At 34.9% G+C, this 20,989-nt stretch overlaps 1 protein-coding gene across 2 annotated transcripts in view; it reads right to left on the reverse strand.

The window, feature by feature from the left end:
• The window catches only part of LOC143247457 (protein angel homolog 2-like), a 61,995-nt gene that overhangs the window by 8,387 nt on the left and 32,619 nt on the right, over window positions 1–20,989 (reverse strand). For both annotated transcript variants that reach the window (XM_076495595.1, XM_076495596.1), the window contains one exon: window positions 4,227–4,296. In XM_076495595.1, the coding sequence (XP_076351710.1) occupies window positions 4,227–4,296 (70 nt within the window). The remainder of the gene's footprint in view (window positions 1–4,226; window positions 4,297–20,989) is intronic.

Raw genomic sequence — 20,989 nt, forward strand, 5'->3', positions numbered from 1 at the left:
AACTGGCTTACTTAAAAACTAACTAATTAGTCAATGGGCTCCCAAATAGCTCACTAAAGTTTTTATATTATTAAGATATTTTCCCTCAAGGCATCCCATATGCGGCAAACAATGCAAAACGTCTGAATAAAAATAGGAAAATACAGTTCACAACAATACTAACAACACTTCCTTCAAATAGGCCCAGCGTGGCCAGGTTGTTAAGGCACTCGACTCGTCAATCTGAGGGTCACGGGTTCAAATCCCTGTCACAACAAATATGCCTGCCCTTTCAGCCTTGGGAGCGTTATAATGTGACGGTCAATCCTACTATTCGTAGGTAAAAGAGTAACCCAAGCGTTGGCGGTGGGTGGTTAGGACTGGACTAGCTGCATTCCCTCTAGTCTTACACTGGTAAAATAGAAACGGCTAGCGCAGATAGCCCTCGTGTAGTTTTGCGCAAAATTCAAAACAAATTAATCAAGGAGAATGTGCCTCCATTCTCATCCAATGGAATGGCATCTAATACAGGGGGAATGAGTGCACCATTCTAATCCAGTGGAATGGCATCCAATCCAGAGAGGATGTGCCACCATTGTAATCCGCTTGTACAAATGAAATTGGAATTAAACACAAGTTCCTAAGTACCGTCTCAAAATAAGAAGGATTCTACCTTCGATAACTTTCGTGTAACAAACAATAAATACTTATAACCTTTAAAGTTTTAAACATGATTCACAAAAACTTTCATTTTATTAGTATCAACGTAACTATTTAGAAAGTTAAACTAGTTCCATGTTCACGTTAATCTGTAAAAGTTTATTTCGGATTACTATTCACATACTGCAGAAAATCCTCAAGAACATGTCTGAAACAAAGTAGTCTAAAACCAAAACAGTATTTTTATACTAATTATTTTTCAAGATTGTTCAAAAACGTATTAACATTTTGGGTAAAAGCGTTGATGTCATATTCACTCTCAACCACCTGGTCATAAATAGAAACCAATAAACATAAAATACGATTTTATCAAAACTTTATAAAAACATACATGCTTAAACAATATATTAACTATAAGTGAAGAAGAAAAACTAACTTAGTAAATAAAATTAAAATTTTCTTGCTTTTTTGTTTGTTTGGGAATTTCGCACAAAGCTACTCGATGGCTATCTGTGCTAGCCGTCCCTAATTTAGCAGTGTAAGACTAGAGGGAAGGCAGCTAGTCATCACCACCCACCGCCAACTCTTGGGCTACTCTTTTACCAACGAATAGTGGGATTGACCGTCACATTATACACCTCCACGGCTGGGAGGGCGAGCATGTTTAGCGCGACGGGGGCGCAAACCCGCGACCCTCGGATTACGAGTCGCACGCCTTACGCGCTTGGCCATGCCAGGCCAATTTTCTTGCAATGAAACATTAAGTAAAATGGCGTCATTATAATTGTATGTAATTAAACTGACATTATTATTAAATTTAGGATCCTACAAAGAAATAGAAAACTGTCTTTGGTATTCACTACTTACGTACCAGATGAAAAGCACTATAAAAAAAAAAAAGACAACCTATGATTATAAATGTCCACATTTGTGTGTTTTCTTTTAGCAAAAGCTACGTCGGACTATCTGTTGAGTCCACCGAGGAGAATCTAACCCCTGGTTTTCGCGTTGTAAATCCGTAGACTTACCGCTGTACCAGCGGGGAACGTCCACATTTGTAGCTGTTGGTCTTGCAGATTTCTTTGATTTGTTTGCAAAAGCAAATTATATAGTTTTATTTCTCTCTTAACTGTTCGATCTCTGTTTAATTTGATAATTTTTGTCATCCATTAACGGTCCAACTAACATAATTACTTTAGTTTCAATTTACCTATTGTTTTATTTCTGATGTCTGGATGTTTTATAACTAAATCAGTAGTTTTTTTTACAAAATCAATACGAGCTATTTATTATTCTAGAGGTAAGTTATAACGATTGTTTCCAGAACTGTAATTATAAAAAGAAGAGTCTAAGTTACTGGTATAAGTTTTCACTGTATCGAAAGCTCAAGTGTAAGAAAGTAAAACCTTCTTAATAAAAATTTAAAGGAAGACAAATAAATTGCAAAGTTTATGGTACAAATCCAAATGAAACACCTTATTTAATATTCTTTTTCAAAATCATTAAATTACTAAGGAGGCAAACAATCTGGTATGCTCGAGAACGAACTACAATGTTGAAGAGACTAAAATTGATTCAATACAGAAACTATATTGGGGTGAAACAGTATTACAGTTCTTACGAATCCGGTTATTTACAGAACAGAAAACAAGCTGCTCAATAAGTAATCCATTAAATATAACTTGAAACATAACGTATATCTTTCAGTAACTATACTTGTGCTTCTTATACGATTTTTAATGTTGATTCCCACGTGAAACAAGAATAAATCTTCAATCGCAGAGGCTGTTAGTAGATCTTGTTACGTATTTTACTTCTTCTCACATGAGTCTCCGATTTATCATATTCATGTGCGTTTGTGTGTGTTTTTATAGCAAAGCCACATCGGGTTATCAACTAAGGGGAATCGAACACCTGATTTTAGTGTTGTAAATCCGGAGACTTACCAGCGGGGTACATTATATTCGTACGTAACGTATTACGATTTCAAACAGCCGGTAATTTTAATTTAGCAGTTATTTTAATTTCGATATGTATCAAATTTATAATTTTTGACAACGAGATTGACACACACAATTTTCTTTCTTAACACAAATATGTTTTAATATTCAAACAACAATACAATTTATAATAATAGTTATTATAAGTAATTATTACAAATATTGGTTTATATACACTAGTTTTAAAAACTTGCAGACAAAGTCGAATCTTATTTCCAGTGTAGAACTCAATATTTTATCAACTATCCAGGTCCACGACGAGTAAATTAGTTCTTGAGTTGATATTGTTACACCTCTCTTAAACTAGCACTGTCTTTTCTTGGTTGGTCTCACGTCGCTGACTTATCCCCGACGAAGATATTTAATGTCCTCGTAAAAATACTAAGGTCTAAGGATATATCATTGGAGTTGAACAGTTTGTAATGTTCAAAATCTATAAATGATGCTGGTCAAATTCTGTAGTTTTCCGATTAATAAGCGTTAATCACAATTATAACTTCCGAGGCTTACAAGTATGCTGATATTAGCTGACCAACAACCTGTCTCTTGGCGCATTTGTTTATATAGTTTAAGGCGAGATTACTGGTCTGGAAAATCTTCTATAAATTTATAGAACAGGCTGGAGTTTCGCAATACACACCCAACAATTTACGTCACTTGCATAAAAACAAATGTATTAAAATAAACTTATGACGGTAAATCCGTTACAATATCAAATCGATAAAAAGATGGAGGTTTGAGCTAAAAAAGCAAATTTACATTGTTAAGAAAACTCACGAGTACATACGTACAATTTTGCGATATTTTAAAAATGAGTAAATTTTCTTTCATATGTATGTTACTTAGAGTTTTTTTTAACTAATGTATTGAGAAAACGAGCTTTAAGAACAAGAAAGTTACCAAACACTTATACATGCTATGCGTTTTACTCAGTCCCAATAAATACACTAATTTATAATAATAAATATAAAAACCCTCTCTATTCCACAGCATATAAATTTAGAGCCGTTCTAAAGACATAAGCTGAATGATACAAACCCAGTTTGCTAATAACGAAAAGATAAAAAACAATTTATGAAGCTATTAATGCAGAACAATAATAATTGATATAATTACACTGTTTATCTAGTCTTCAAAAAGTAATAAACAAAACACAAAACGCCATAAAACATTACATTGAGTATATTAATTCAAAATAAATAGCATTATCCCGTTACATTTGTATATTAAAATTTAACGCACAAACTACACTACCGTGAAATTGATTATAGATAAACTAAAACCGGCGATAATTAAAAAAAAAAAAAAAACTGGTGATACAGTTACTGTCCAAACTACAATCCTGATCCGATATAGCGTTATTTTAAATAATTTAACAATACACCTATCAACTATGTCCATAAGAGTTATGTAGTACCTAATAAAGAAAGCTTCACAATTTAAATTTTATTTTAATTGTATAATACATCATTTGTCACACACACACGCACAAGTTTTCTATACTGATTTATACCTTATCCTTTAACAAAAGCTATATATTTCATATTCAAATGCATAATTTCATGACTTTTGATACAAAACACTAACCATTTCTCTTCAGCTGAGGTTTCCAAAACTCGTGATAGTGGTCAGCTTGGACTTCTTGGAAGCATATAATCTGTTAACATAAAAATAATGTACGTTAAACAACGTAAGATTGTGTACATTCTCTACGTCTACAGCACAATCTTGGATGCGTGAGAACTTATTAATCACAACACTGAAGATTATGGTATAAGTTATATCGCTTCATTTCAGCTATAGTATTTTGTTATATTTATGTTTCATTATTTTCTTTCCTTCTACTAAATAATATTCAAAATTTTGTTTGGTCAGATAAAAACAAAGCAGTAGTTACAAGCTAGTTTGGTTAATTTAGGCACAGAATTTTGTAACTTGTAAACTTTACAATTTACATATCAACAGGTGAATTTGGGAATGAAAATGAACCAGAAAAATTATTTCTGTAATGACCTTCCAATTATATCGGCAGAGACGGATTACGAAAAAAACTGAGTGTGGTGCTGCGGTTAAAATTACATACATTGTATATAACACGTAACAGTACTATTTATAAAGTTCACAAATTAAACAAAAGTACGTTTGGTAAAATTGTTAATTTACAATCCAAATATTATTACATTCGTTATTACCCATTTAGTAAAATACAGCTCTTATATGATCCCCAAATTGCATGAACCTAAAAACTAATTTATACAAAAATAATTTCAAAGATATGTTATTATTCGTTTATCGCTCCATAAACAGAAGATTAGGTACTCAGTTAAGGCCGATTTAAGTAGTGTTTACAAAATAATTTTTTCTGGACTACTGAGACATTCTGGTGTCATAACACTAATATGCAAACTATCACATGCACTGTGCAGCACTGAAAATAATTATGGAAAAACGCAAGTGATGCACATACAGGAGCCACAACCAATGAGTAATTGGAAATATATGGTGAAACTATCGTTAGTGCGATACAATTGTTGTTTATTTTGTTTTTGCTTTTAAAATTTCGCGCAAAGCTACATGAGGACTATCTGCGCTAGCCGTCCCTAATTTAGCAGTGTAAGACTAGAGGGGAGGCAGCTTATCATCACCACCCACCGCCAACTCTTGGGCTACTCTTTTACCAACGAATAGTGGAATTGCCGCCACTTTATAATACCCTCACAGCTGAAAGGGCAAGAGTGTTTGGTGTTAAATATAGTTATAAATATATTTTACACTCCCATAAGTGATTTAAACAAGTTGTTTGGTTAACATTTGTCCTTCTCAATTCCCATACAAGCCCTTAGATCTTTAATAATATTTTTATCGGGACTTCAAGGACGCCAATCCGTGGTTGCGAATGTTCCATCGGACTCTTTTTTTTTTTTTTTTTCCTTCCTAATGTATGTACTCTAGAGTTGGCTGTTGTGACGATTTACTATCATATATATGTTTAAGTTAAATTTATGTTTAGAAATGTACGTAACATATATTCTTAAACCTGTACTGCGAAACTCCTGTCTACCACTAACGATGTAGAAAATTCTCAGTAGTAACTCTCTTCACGCCTATAAATATAACTAACACGATGCGCCAAGAGACAGTATACATTATTGGTTTGCTATAGTTGGCATACTCTAAACCTCAGAAGCTATAATTGTAATTAACGCTTATAAGTCAGGAGCTTCAGGTTTTTTTTTTTATCAGAAACATTGGTATATTTAGAACCTTAAGAACCATTAACTTTAATAGATTCACATCGGACATTAGAACTTTTACGAAGACATTATATGACTTCAACTGTAAAAAAAAAAAAAAAAAACTCCATGCGTGACAAGCGAAGAATAAAGAACACAAAGTTAGCTAGCTCCCTGTTAAATGAATTGTACCTACATCAGCTCGAAATTAACTCGCTCATCGTGAATTCTCGATGACACGTCAAAAACGTTCCAGACCAAAAAGAAGACTTGATATTGTTTGTAAAACTTTTGTACATAGATCATTATTTGTAATAACTGTCACTGTAAATACATCATTATTTGTAATAACCGTTACTGTTAATATAACATTATTTGTAATAACCGTGATTGTAAATGGCTTTACATATGTACATTAAAATATATTTCTATTAAAAGAGAAACTGTGTGTGCAAATCGTGTTGACAGATACATATTGGCATTTATTTAACTTACAAATTTAAATTATCAATTATCTCAGTTTCAGGATATATGAAATTGTAATACGTAACATTGTTCAATGTCTGGCCCTCAGTTTAAACAGCCCAACCCTCACTGTTATTAAGAATCTGGATGTAAATCAGCTAAACAACTAAAAAACTATCACGAAGGAGCTGTTTTGATGATTCATACAGCAGAGAACTAGGTGATTTATTGAGTTGAGTTCAAGTCTCAGTAAAAGATTGGTATCTAGGAATTGGATAACTATGTGGATAAGCTGTGTTTACTACACACGAAGAGATACCCAGTAATGCCCTATGCAGACAGTGAGGATATTTTGATCAATAAGTTCATTAAAACATCCTCACTCTCACGGAGATTGCGTCCTTCATAACACAGTTTAAAATGGTGACTTCAAGATGGCTAGTTAAAAGTATAAAGCCTATAGTGGCTGTAATGCCATCTTTGTCACTACTTGATGCAATGCAGGTGCCTCCATAACATAAAGCTAAACCCAACTGAAAGGGTACCAACCACCAATCTCTACAAGGTAGCAGAAAATGGCAACCACACTGTCTTCAGTAAGTGTGCATGGCTATACAAGAACTCTCATTAGATACATGCCATAACAATATTCACCCACGGGGCATCTACCATTGTCACAATTGATGCATCCATCTGGAAATCATTCAAGACGAAAAAAGAAAACTATTTTGTTCATTTCTGAACATGTAGGATACTGGAAGAGTAACTAACCATACTTTGTGACACTGCAAAAATAGCATGGTAATCAGCCCCACCTGTAGGTTAATAAATGCCAATCAACAAACATCATCACTTTTCTGAGCAGCAAACTGGTCAACGATATCGATGCAAGCCATCAACAGGTCCAAGATAACCAAAGATGAGTACTAGATGCTAGAACCAATGGTTTGGAAAATTAATGGTACCTATACCAGACATGGCCACAGGCTTGTGTACAAAGTGATCAGACTGCATTACAAAATCTAGAGCTCAGTCAGTTAGGGTCAAATGGAGCTTGGTATGTTCTGATAAGAGTGTAAGGATGAGAAACTGAGTCCTTGGTGAACACTGGAGCAGAAAGCTCCTTGATGAATGTCACGATCGTTTAAGTCTTGCAAGTAACGTCACCATTACAGATAGTAAATAACAACTTCATTCTTGTGAATGACGATAGGCTGAATATTAGAGGGGAGATAAATGTCTAGATCTATTTGAAAGGTGTTAGTTAAAGGAAGAAAGTGGTAAGGTAATTTCCAGCCTCTGGTATAAGGTAACCTTCTTCAGGGTGGTTGTGTTGTGGAGTTAATTGGTCAGTTTTATCTAAGTTGAACTGAAGCTGTATGGAAAAAAAATATTCAAAGGAACCAATATTAAGCTCAAGAACAGTGAACTAACAAGTGTACATTGTAAGGGAAATGTTAATAGCTTCACATACTAGTGATTTCCATTGTTTAATCTAGACAAGGTCTAATGTTTTGATGCAATGTAATGTGGTTATATAAGACACGTCTGAAATAAACTGTTAACTGCAAAACAGTGAGCAGCATTAGCTCAAACAGTGGTTTTCTGAGCACGAAACAAAGTATTATTTTATAATTATTGACGATTGACTCTCCAGCTGGTTGCTAGAATGATAACAAGATAGTAAATGAACTAATGGTGGTAACCAATATCAAAAGGAATACTATGTTTGCATATACCATGCCACGACTGAAAGCAAATATTAGGCTACCAACACACATGAGGACATGTATTGATTATTTTATTGACATTTAGACCTGGTACAGTGCAAGCAACTCAGTAACTTCTTCAGTAAATATGCTGATGTGTGTATGGAACCAGATGGTCTACTGGGTTGAACAACAATAACTTCGAACCCTATAGACACAAGCAATGCATGTCCAATAAAGAAACTTTGATGTGAACTGAGTTCAGGCACTGTGAAGATTACAAGCACTGATGTACAATGGATGATGGAAGAGAACATCCTAGATTCTCTGGAGAATGCTTGGTCATCTCCAATGATAATATTCAGGAAGTAGAAATGTATACCAAGGTTCTGCTTGGCAATGTGAACTGATGCCTTTCCATTACCATGAGTAGATTAAGATGTGCTAAAACTTTTCTGTCTGTTTAACACCTTGGATCTGATGTCTGAATACTAGCTAGTTGAGCTAGATGGTTAAAGCAGAGCTAACTTGATTTATCATGAGAAATTGCTTATATAAATTCCACTTTGTGCCATTTGTTCTGTGTAACACATCAGCAACTTTCAAGTGGCAAAAGGAGCTTACATCCAAGGACTTGCATGTGAAAGATGTCTTGTGTACATTTCTATTGTTGTAGTGTTTGCTACGTTTTCAAAGCAGTGTCTGAGAACCTGAAAATGGTATTCCAGTGTTGAAGAAAGGCAGGTCTGAAACTGAAGCCTGGAAAGTCTTTGGCCACATTTTACAGAAAGATGGAGTCTCAAAAAAAACCATCTGAAATATGCTCGGTGAGAGACTGGACCTGACCTGAATTGAAACTAGAATTTGCAGTTTTCTTAGCTTTGCATTGTATTGTTTATTATTTATATCCAACTTCAAGGATAGCAGAACCATAATCTTGCAGAAGTGGAAATACACTGATTGAATCGAGGAGTGTGAAGAAGAATTTCACTCCCTAAAGCTTGCTTTAATAGCTGTTCAAATGTTAACCTATTAATGTGTCTGGACTATGAATTTTACTGAACATTTACACAAGCAACAAAGGAGCCATATCATTATTAATGTAGTTGCAAGACAAAATGAAATATGTAACTGTGTAGTATCACTGAAGGCTTATAGTTCCTAGATGTAAATATTGTGAAGTGAAGAAAGAGCTATTTCCTGTAGTTGTATTCACAAAACACTTCCACCGCTGTTTGCATGTTAAAAGGTTAATCATCATGGTGAGTCACACTTCACTGAAATGGTTAGTGACCATTAAACTACATAAGTACGGAGTACACCTTAGAGCCTTCTAGTTCTTATGTTGTGCTAAGTCTGGAGTGTCTCTTGCCACATAGATATGGAGACCACTAGCTGCAGCACCACACCTCTTTTGCTGATAACAACACTGCAGCTCACAATCTAGCACTTGTAATTGTCTATACAAGCACCATAGTTACTTTAATTTATATTAAGCTTCTCTAATAATGCTTGACAGAGTTGGCTTTGTTGAAGTGCAAGAAGTGCCAATGTTATGTCATGATCCTGAAACTGCTTATCTTGAAGCTCCCGAAGCATCTAGAAGAAAACTGGTTGAGACAAAGTAAACTCCAAAGGAAGATTGTTGGATCTCAGCTCCAGATGATATTCCTGGATACTGATGATTAATTCTCAGAAGTCATAAGGGGCCATTGCCACATACTTGTATTCATAGAAAAATTTGAAAAGTAAGCTGAAACATATCTGCTGAATGACATAATAGTGCAGACTATTAAAGATGCACTAATCAAGAACTGAATACGGAAATTTGGAGAAATAAAGGAAATTTGGAAAGACCATAGATTAACCTTAACAGCCAATTACTTTCTGTAAGATATTAAGTGTAGTAAAGATTTGTACTTCCTCTTATCAACTCCAGACTGATTGCGGGTGTTTGTAAAGTTTGTTAAACTAGCCAGAACCAATTGTGTTGAGCACTTGCTGTATATAACGATGGCATACAGAACAATATAAAAGGAATCAACAGGATGTTCCCAAAACTTAATCATCTTTATGAGGAAAAGTTCCACAGTGTCAACAATATCATGTAGAGTAGCTAATATCAACAATGACCAATGTGCAGGATGAGAGCACAGAGACAGAAAGGGTGTTATGACTAAATGATATAAAAACAGATATGCCAATGCAGCAAATGATACTAGGTTTTCCAGAAATAAATGTCGTTTTTGAACTGCAACGTTTGGAGAAATATAAACTAGTGTTGTAAGACATGCTTCAATCAAAGTAAGTACCATATGCTTCAATACACTTTTGCCAACGTGTAACGATGCTGTTTATATTCCTGCTGTAGAAATCAGTTTCTATGATCAATTAACTCCCTGAAAGCTTCTTATACAGCTGTCTGGTTTTGAAAACGTTTATTGTTCAAAAGTTTTCAAAGTGCTTGAAAAAATTAATATCTGTAGGGGGAAGGTCTGGGAAAATAATGTGAATGAAGCAGAACCTTGATTCCCAATTCGTTCAATTTTTGGAGTGTCATGTGGGGTGAGTATAGTCACGAAGAAGAACAGGGCCTCGTCGATTGACAAGAGCTGGTTGTTTCTCGCGCACCTTTCAATGCATTTCGGCCAATTCTTGACAGTGTTTGTTTACTGTAATTGTTCCTCTCGATTTAAAATGTTGTAGTGAATGATGCCAGCTGCAGTCCACCATACAGTAACCATGACCTTTCTTTGGTGAAACTTGGACTTTGGGAAATGCTTTGGGGCTGTTTTGCGATTGAAACATTGTGCAGATCGTTTCCGATTTTCGTACAGAATCCATTTTTCATTACACGCCACTATCCGTTCAAAAATGGAACATTTCGGTTCTGCAATAGCAGTGTAGAGCAGGTCTCATAACGCTGATTTTGTTGATCTTTAGTCAGCTCATGTGGAACCCACTTATCCAACTTTTTCGTCTTTCCAATCGCACTCAGATGGTTGACAATACTTGATTTGCTTGTACCTAGCTTTTCTGCAAGCACCATAGTTACTTTAATTTATATTTAGCTTCTCTACTAAGATCACCTTAGTATGCCAATACTGCAAATATGGCCACTCAGGTGGTTGGCAATACTTGATTTGCTTGTACCTAGCTTTTCTGCAAGCTCACGTACTGTTGTACGAGGGTCTGCCTCAACTGCGTCCTTTAATGTGTTTTCATCTCAGGACGACTTCCTTCCATGACCTCTGTCGTCTTCAAGACTTTCATCTCCATGTCAAAACCTTTGGAACCAGCGATGAACTGTACGTTCAATAACAGATCCATGGCCGAATTTCCGTGCAGTTTCAGTAGTTTTTCATCTAAGTTTAGGGCCTGGCATGGCCTAGCGCATTAAGGCGTGCGCTTCGTAATCTGAGGGTCGCGGGTTTGCGCCCGAGTCGCGCCAAACATGCTCGCCCTCCCAGCCGTGGGGGCGTTATAATGTGACGGTCAATCCCACTTTTCGTTGGTAAAAGAGTAGCCCAAGAGTTGGCGGTGGGTGGTGATGACTAGCTGCCTTCCCTCTAGTCTTACACTGCTAAATTAGGGACGGCTAGCACAGATAGCCCTCGAGTAGCTTTATGCGAAATTCCAAAACAAACAAACATCCAAGTTTAAAGTCACTGAGGAAAATCAGATAAAAATCCTTCTTGTCCATGCTGCCTTTGGGGTTCTGAAACTTACCCTGAGTAGAGTTAAAACAGCAGACAATTAAGATACTTGATAAGCGAAAAACATTGAATTCAACCAAACAATGATAAGTTACTCAATATTCAGCACCTAAATGTCATCGTAAGAATTTTGACATATATTTCTGGCCAACCTTATACATTACAACAGTATGGAGGTAAATTGGATACAGCTGGATTGACATGTACTGATACTTAAATAAGTTTTTCCTATCATATATGAAATACAGTGGGTGCAAAGTATATAATAACACGTGAAACACATTGATAACTTTCATCCATAATCACAGAGTGAATCCTTGGAGAATTGGTTTGAACAGAAGTCTGGGAAGGAGGCTGACAAGTCATTGGAGGACAAGAATGCTGTCACAAAACCCACTCAACTACAAATTGGAAGCAGCAATACCTATTTGACCGTCTTAAATGAGCCAGAGGAAAAGTCACCAGAAGTTTCTGTTAGTCATGCAGTCAAGATGCGATCTTGAGCCTTCGAATCAATGTGGATTGAAATGGTTGATTATCAAAGCTAGTTGATCAGGTAGTTGGAACACTGCTAACCAAAAAAAAAAAAAAGATCATGGCCTCTTGCTTTCCAAGTCATCAAAAACAATGGGAAGTAAAAGCTAAGACAGTGTTTGGTTCGAGCAAATTTGAGTCAAATTTGGCAGCAAAAGAGTTAACGAGACCTTCATATGTGAATACACACAAATCAACGTAAATGAAGTAAACACACAAAGAAAATAACAACAAATAACAAAAAGAAGAAAAGTAAGTAAAGAGAATCCAAGAGAGCTAGGAGGCAAAGAATTTGATTTTGATGTCAAGTGCTGATAAATATGAGGTTAACTGCTATAAAATAACCTAAGATGTATTACTGGAAAACAGAGAGTACCTGTGATTATTAATTATACAAACAGAATGTTTCAATTTTAACATTCAGACACTGGTAAGTTTTTGAATATTTAGTGAGAGAAAGACGATGGAGCCAAAAAAAAACTTACAGTATGTGAAGAAAAAGTATATGAAGTTTACTGACGTTTTCATAAATATAGTTTGTCCTGTATTTTAATACAATTGTTTCGTGTGTATTGTGAAACAAAGTTTACATTGACCAAATTGAAATATCCATGAGTAATGTAAAATGTCAGTAGTACCTGAAGTTTGTTTTTTTGAATTTCACACAAAGCTACTCGAGGGCTATCTGCACTAGCCATCTCTAATTTAGCAGTGTAAGACTAGAGGGAAGGCAGCTAGTCATCACCACCCACCGCCAACTCTTGGGCTACTCTTTTTACCAACGAATAGTGGGATTGACCGTAACATTATGACGCCCCAACGGCTGAAAGGGCGAGCATGTTGGGCGCAACTCGGGCGCGAACCCGCGACCCTCAGATTACAAAGCGCACGCCTAAACGCGCTAGGCCATGCCAGACCCCAAGACTAGAGGGAAGGCAGCTGCTCATCACCACCCACCGCCAACAGTAGGCTACTCTTTTACTAACGAATAGTGGGATTGACCATTACATTATAAAACCCTCATAGCTAAAAGGGCAAGCATGTTTGGTGTGATGGGTATTCAAACCAGCAACCCTTGGATTACAAGTCAAGCTCCTTAACCACCTGGCCTGTATATGAAGTTCATAAATAATAAATATAAAAAACGTTTACACACTTGGTGTATCAACCATTTTACTTGGTTCTGATAGAATTATACTCATTCAGACAGATATTGTAATAAGCAAACAGTTTAATCATATAATTTCTTAACATTGTTTCATTACAAAATGCAATTCTGAAGCATTAAAATATATGCTGTAATTGTAACAGGAAGAGATGGAAAAATATTGAAACCTTGAAATTTACACCATAAGTGTAACATGCTTTGTAGACAAACAAAAGTTCTAAAGAGAAGACAAAGAGAGCTTTATCAAACACGTTTGAGGTTAGTTAGCAGGCTTATCTTCTGTCAGCTCAACAATATAGAACACCAAAGGTTTCAATCCATATTCCATCCTACTGGAACTAGGCACTATCTGTGTGATGGCTAGATGATAACTTAAGAATGAGTTTAGGTCAGAGAATATGGTTGCATTTTTTAATTTTCCAGTAGCGACAATGGTTGGCAGCATGGCCATGTAGCTGATTGAATAAAATAGAATGGAAGTTAGGAAGTTGGAAAGCCCTCTAGTTTCCTAAACACATTTTTCTAAGGGTGAAAATAGATAAGCTTTAATACACATTAAATACGTAGTTATTGTTTGATTATTACCTAGTTTATGGTTGTAATCAGGCACTACAACTTCCCTTTAACTTACAGATTTTGACAATTGTAACTGAGGTAATCCTTGCATTTTAATCTGGAGTTACAGTATTTAAAGTAAAATGGTAGTTTCAGTCAGTCTCTCTTTATCTTCAAACCACTAAGGCTTGAGGTTCAGAATAATATTTCTCTTCTACTCCTGTTTCACCCATCAAAACTGCAAGAAAGACGGAATCTAGTGTAAACCTTGAAATTCCACAGCATTCCCAAAATGCTACTGACATGAAGACTGAAAGCAATGAATTTATTTTTGCTTGCTGCAACTGAACTCATTGTTGGAAATGCATTGCTGGCTAACATGTCTGATATGGGAGAACTCACAGAGTTGGTGAACAGGCTTGCAGAGATGTCTTCTCAAGCCAAGATGCTTGTGATGGCCAAAAAAAGGGTCTGATGCTGCTGAGGAGTCTAGTGACCTCCTCTGCCTCAAACTTTTAACATTAATACCACTGACTTTGGGGAGCTTAACCTTCAAGTACACCCAATACCAGATCTTCTTACTACTGTTAACACCACCTGTGGAAGTGAAGATAAAAAAAAAATTCATGTGGCTTGCTCTTTACGAAAATATTCAAACACAAAAGACTGGTAAAACTTGAATCAGTTGTGGAAATAGCTCTGTATTTAAAACTGTTTTCTTACTTTATGCATGCTTGAATTAGATCTCTTTTGTATGAACTTCTAACTATGTCACCATCATAGGGCAAAAGGGTTATTCAGTATCCAGATTGTAAGCAACTAAATTTCATTGCAGACAATTTTGTGTTAGATCTCAATGAAGTTTATCTAAAATTGTTCATGCAATTTGATTAAGTATCATCATTGTGAGAAACAAGATAAACAGGATATCAGTAACAGTCTGTAAAGGGATAATAAATTTTTGAGATTATTTTATATAGATCCTTGGATTTGGAATGCTTTATCTTGTTGCATGGCAACTAGGTCCTAAGATGGATCTGAATCCTTCAGTTGCACATCCCATAGTTAGTGATTTGTCAGATCCAAACTCATAATTATCACTGTTCATATAGTTTGTTGTTACTGTTTATTTAATGGCTTTAACTGATGTATGATTTCCAGAATGTGAATATTTTTCAAATGAAAATGATCTCACTGACTGGTGATATATTTTATTTCCATGATACCAAATGGAAATGTTGAATTCTTGCAAGGATATTAACCACAGGACAATAATACCTTCTGATTCTTTAAGTTCATCAGACATTTCAGTGATACATGGTACACTTGAATGGTGAACTCAAATTTGTATTGTGCAAGTTGTGTAATTAACATTTAAAAAATAATAGAAGTGCAATTATGGCTCCATACCAGTCTATACCTGGGAGAAAATTCTTCCACCACTACTAAAGATGAATGGAAAGTCTTGGCAATGCATTTTCACATTCCTAAGTCTACAAAAATCACTTATAAATATTAGCCAGTGCAAAAATACTGTGGTTATCTTATAAAAATTAGTCACAAATGATTGGTAATACAACAACAACAAAACTGAAATATGCAAATTTCTTTTTATTTTGTTTTCAGGCAGTAGATAATCTTTGACTACTACAATCTTTGATAAATCAGTAGACAGTCCATCTCTACTTACTATGTGACTGAAGAACTATACTTCCAAGCCAAAGTATGCATGATACAATTTTAAATTTCAAGCCTGCATCTTAGTTGTTTAAGAATATCATCCTCTGGTTCTCAGTAATAGCTTGAAACCATCAATCAAAGACAGATATGCCATTTACATGGATTACACATCTCTCCCCTTGCAGTCCTCTAAATTTAGGTTCTATCACACTCTCACATACAGTAGATGCATTACATAGACTGAACTGCATAATATGGAAGTCATGCAATCCTTTCTTAGCGCTGAAATCAGTCTTAGGCTCATTTTCATTGGCCATTTTACTATGACAGTCAATAGTAGGCAGATATAGTATGCTGAAGCTATGAGTGCCTTTCATCACATCCAAACTGTCATCTGTGTGTAATAAAGGGAAAGAGTTGGTAAGTGTGATTACATTCATGAATCTAAAGTCCATGTAGTACCTTTGGCAATCCTTTTTGTTTTCTAACAATCACCACTGGGGTTAAAACAAGAGACTTTCCAAAGGTTGATTTATCCCATCTTTCACAGTCTCCCAACTTCAATGTTAAATATGTCCAAGATACTTCAAGGGCATCTGCATGACAGTAGTTAGATTGGATGTACATTACCTTTACCTATGTGCTTATTCACTGATCCAATGTGCCTTGTGGTCTTACAACAAACTCCTTGAGCAATTCAGTGAATTCATACATTTTATGGTTACATTTACACAATCCTCACTTAAAGGCTTCAGGTACTCTGAAAACTATAGGTTGTTTCTGTCATTACAGCAGGCAATAACAGTGCACTTGATTCTCTTAATAGCATATCATAAAATACTGTTTGCACCACACCTGGCCAACTTAGGATGTTTTGTGCAGTTCACCTCTAGCACAAGCAAAACTGATTGGCAATTTGTGCAATAAATCCATCCCCAAGATACAAATGACTGATCTCAGATTATAGATAACTATCTATATTTAATATACACCACTGCTAGAATGAAGTTAGAGAGAGACCTGTCTAATCACATATAGGTGTTCCCATTTGTCAGAACAAAGTTTATGCTAACTGGCCAAAGTGGTGGTTTTCCACAAAGTGGCTGATATATGTCAAGATCTGATAGAGGTCTGGCTGCTCTAAAGTTCAATCTTATTTCTTTGTATCATTATTGGCACATACCATGTGATGTTCACAATTCCTGGTTCTCTGAGTCAGACATCATAACATTTTAAACAATGAGTACAAGCTGACTACTACTCTCATTCAACGTGGCAGCTAGATCCAACTCAAGTTCCAGTAGTTTATTCTTGCTGCAGTAGCTACATACAATGCATCTGCTACAATACTGGTTTGAATTGTACTCACATCTCATGGCCCTATCTGTTGATAAGAATTGGATATTCCCATGAAGTGGTAAACAACAGCTACAGTAGGGGCTTATTCCCTCATTCACTTGGTGGATCTGGAAATCTGAGACCATCTGCATTGGTAGCACAACTGTGGCAAAGGTACCATTACCTAAAATTAAAAATCAGCCTAAAATTTCTCTTATACCTTGCACAGACCAGTATGCTCGACCTACACTAAAAACCTACTCAATGAGCTGTTAAGCAAACAGCCCAGATGCAAAAATAGATAGTTTCAAGGACATTACCTACAACTGCAGAAGTCACACATTGGACTAAACGATTTCAAGATTGGACACTTCTTTTTCATTCTGATCATCTAATTAAACACAAATTCTTGGACTAAATCTGAATAATGATATTCTCAGTCTCTGACTTGAGATGGGGTCAGAATAATGATATTCAGATGTCATTGTTATTCCCTCCTTAATTTTAGGATCATCCTCCTTCCAGCTTTACTTTTAATTTATATATTAAAATTGGAATTTTAACTTCATACCAAACAGAAAGAGAAAAATCATATCCTTAAAACTATATTACACTAGATGTCATACAATTGGTTGGATAATATGTAACATAAGCACATAAAGTTATTACTTTACATTAATTCAAAAGCATATAAATACTGTTATATATAAAGGTCCCTTAACACTGAAAACTTAAGTACATACAAATGATTATTTAACAAAATAATTCAATCATAATGAAGATGGACATTATCAGAGGCATATCCACTTTTACTTTTTACAAAACAAAGGGTACCTATAAGATAAAAGTACTGATTTTAAATTACACAAATCATAAGAATAATAAAAAATTGCAGACTTTGACAAGTTATAGTATCAATAAAGTTGGAACTAAAGAGAATTTTCAGTAAACATGCATTTTGGCATTTACTAATAATATATAAGAAATAGAAATATAGAATGTGGTTTACATTGATAACTGTACAAAAATGATCAAGTTTCACCTAGACATTCAAGATTTTGCATTACATGTAAATAATTTTAAGTCTATATATTGTCTATTTATCAAATACTAATTAATTGTTTTATCTTTAGTTTTATACCCTTTTAACTTTTACTTTCATAAACATGGGCTTGTTTAATCTACATTTATTTATTAAATTTACACTGGCTTGGAAGCTTCTCAGTCATAAGTAAAGTTAATTCATAAATATAACACACAGGCAGTCTGAATAACTTACAAAATGCACTTGTAGTCAGTAAGTTTGTAAAGTTTTGTTCCTTTTTTGGAATTAAGCATAAAGCTACAATATGAGTTCAGCATACCGAGGGTATGAAACCTAGTTTCTGGTGATGTTATTCTGCAGACAGACCATTGTACTACTGGGAGGGCATTTGTAAAGTTACAACACAATTAATTATTAAATATTTAATACATATGAAACAGATTCATGTAAATAATAACTATCCATATATTTTATCACACTTTTTATCAGTTGTTTTCAACATTCAAGAAAAACTGTCAGTATTCAAATAAACACAAGTTTAAACTGTCTACCACAGAAAAATGGATGTATCAATACATAAAACTACCAAACTAGTATTTAATTACCATTACTTTAATAGAATTATAGTGATAAGACTTTAATGATTATAATATGTAATGTTCAAAATCATCTAAAAGTTATAATCAGGATTATAGATATAAAATTATCTTTTAAACTAGCTACTGAATATCAAAATGCATTTACATCAACTTTAAGACTCTGAGAAAGGTACCAATATTAACTATGTATCTAATACACAAACCTGCATCATCATGATATGAACTTCTAACTACTGGCAAAATTCTAACTATAGTTAAACTATACATTTTTTCATAAATGCCTTATCTATAAATGTGTAAACAATAAATTACTAAACACCACAACATACAATTTCAGGTTTTCTTCTGTCACCATTAACTATTAATCAAATTTTTACACTTCCCTATAATAATGTTAATCTTTCTATGAACAGGCCCTCCATAACTTTGTTTCAATTGACTTTTCCTAATAGAATTCATATCCTGATTCTTGCTATAATTATGAATGCTACCTTACTTTTCCTTATTTGGCAACGTGATAGCTGGATGATCCTGGCAAATGGTACTGCTGTTTCTGTCTCTTAGAAAGTCCTCCCATTTAATAAATAGATGCTGGAATTATGAAAGTCCAAGAGGAGATAATGTCGCTGGTGAATGAAACTGACTAAAAAAAAAACAAAACGGATGTGATCTTTCCATGGTATGTAGAGATTGGCTCTGCTAAAACTATGACCAAAATATTCCATAATTGTATGCATTAGCACACACTTTCACTCCTATAATTTCAAACTTGATTTGATCCAGACTGAAATGCCTATGAATTATGTTATTCACATAGATGACAGATTTCTTCTTCAACTTCAAAAGCAGCAAATGTGTTAAACATGGTATGACAAAATTCATAGTAGTAATCTCGAGTTTGCTTTCATAATTTAACTTATAAGCAGCTAGATTTCAGATCTTACAAACTTAACTAAAGGACACCTTCTAGTGTGTCCAGACATTCATCTGTCTACAACATAGGCAAGACATGTATGACTAGAATCACCTGCTTAAAACCAAACACAGTACTGGCACATCTCCCTTCTCCCTCACTATCACTGCTAGAGATAATTAAGAACTTTCTAAAGGTTGTTTAACCAGATCTTTAACATTTGCTTTAATTCAACACGAACAACATTCTTGGTGCAGAGAATGGTTTATAAAACAGGTATTTCATAAGTCTGTAGATATAAGCAGTTGCTATTCCAACCTATTTCTCTACACACAACAGGTACTTCCATTGAATTCATTACATTTTTTTCTAGTCCAACTTCTCAAAATAATTCTCCACCATTAACTTCAAACACTCTGGTAGTTGTTTATTTGCTTTCACATATAGTGCAGCCAATAACAACACAAAGTATACAGACAGAATCAATCAGTACTGCTTCTCACACTATGGCAGTAAACATTCTACTGGGAAATATAGCGGTTGTGTGCCCCTAACTACAAGCCAACAATGGCACAAAATTAACACTCAGAGCAATGTCTGTCCAAGCAAATATAGCTTTATTTCAGAAAAGAACAATATATTTTATGCATTTCTTCCATCCTTACAACTGAAGCTAACAAAACAACAGCAAATTGAACCTCTGTAATACTATGAAAAACCATTTGTACACTTAGAGATATTGTGGCTCCCTCTTTTATGTGTCTCATGCAGTCCACTATTGCAACAGGTTGTTTTTAATATGTTTATGCATAAACCATGATAAAAGACAATATAAATCTACCTGTGAGACAGCATTTAACTTACAGCAAGAGAGAATTGTATGTCTTCACTTCTTTCAGCTTTTATTTATTAACTAAGGCAAAGTTGGTAGTAACTGGCCAGAGTAGTGGTTTCACTCAAAGATACACAAAGTCCCGAAAGAACCCATGTATAACAAAAATTTGTCCATGTATTTTACAAGGCATAAATTAAGTTACCCCTATTCAGGACTGAATTAATTGGCAAGTACACCTTTGGACAGAAGCAAACTGCTGCATTTACACACATTATTGCTATGAAACAATACAATGTTTTTAGCCACGTAGAGCAGCCCAGCACTGAACTACCTGGTATTATAAGACAGTTGATCAAAAAAACAAAAACTTACTATCTCTCTTGTCATGAAACAGGATGTGGTCAGTTTTCAAATATCTCATAAATGATGCTGAAGCTCCATCCTTCGCTAGAGAGTTTTCTGACAGACCCTAACAGTTTCAAGGACACTATTACTAAGACAACACAACCTGAAAGTTCCTGATTGTCCACTGGTAATCAGTGTAGCTGCACCAAGACACT

Source organism: Tachypleus tridentatus, chromosome 3, assembly GCF_004210375.1.
Source record: "Tachypleus tridentatus isolate NWPU-2018 chromosome 3, ASM421037v1, whole genome shotgun sequence".
Lineage (NCBI taxonomy): Eukaryota > Metazoa > Arthropoda > Merostomata > Xiphosura > Limulidae > Tachypleus > Tachypleus tridentatus.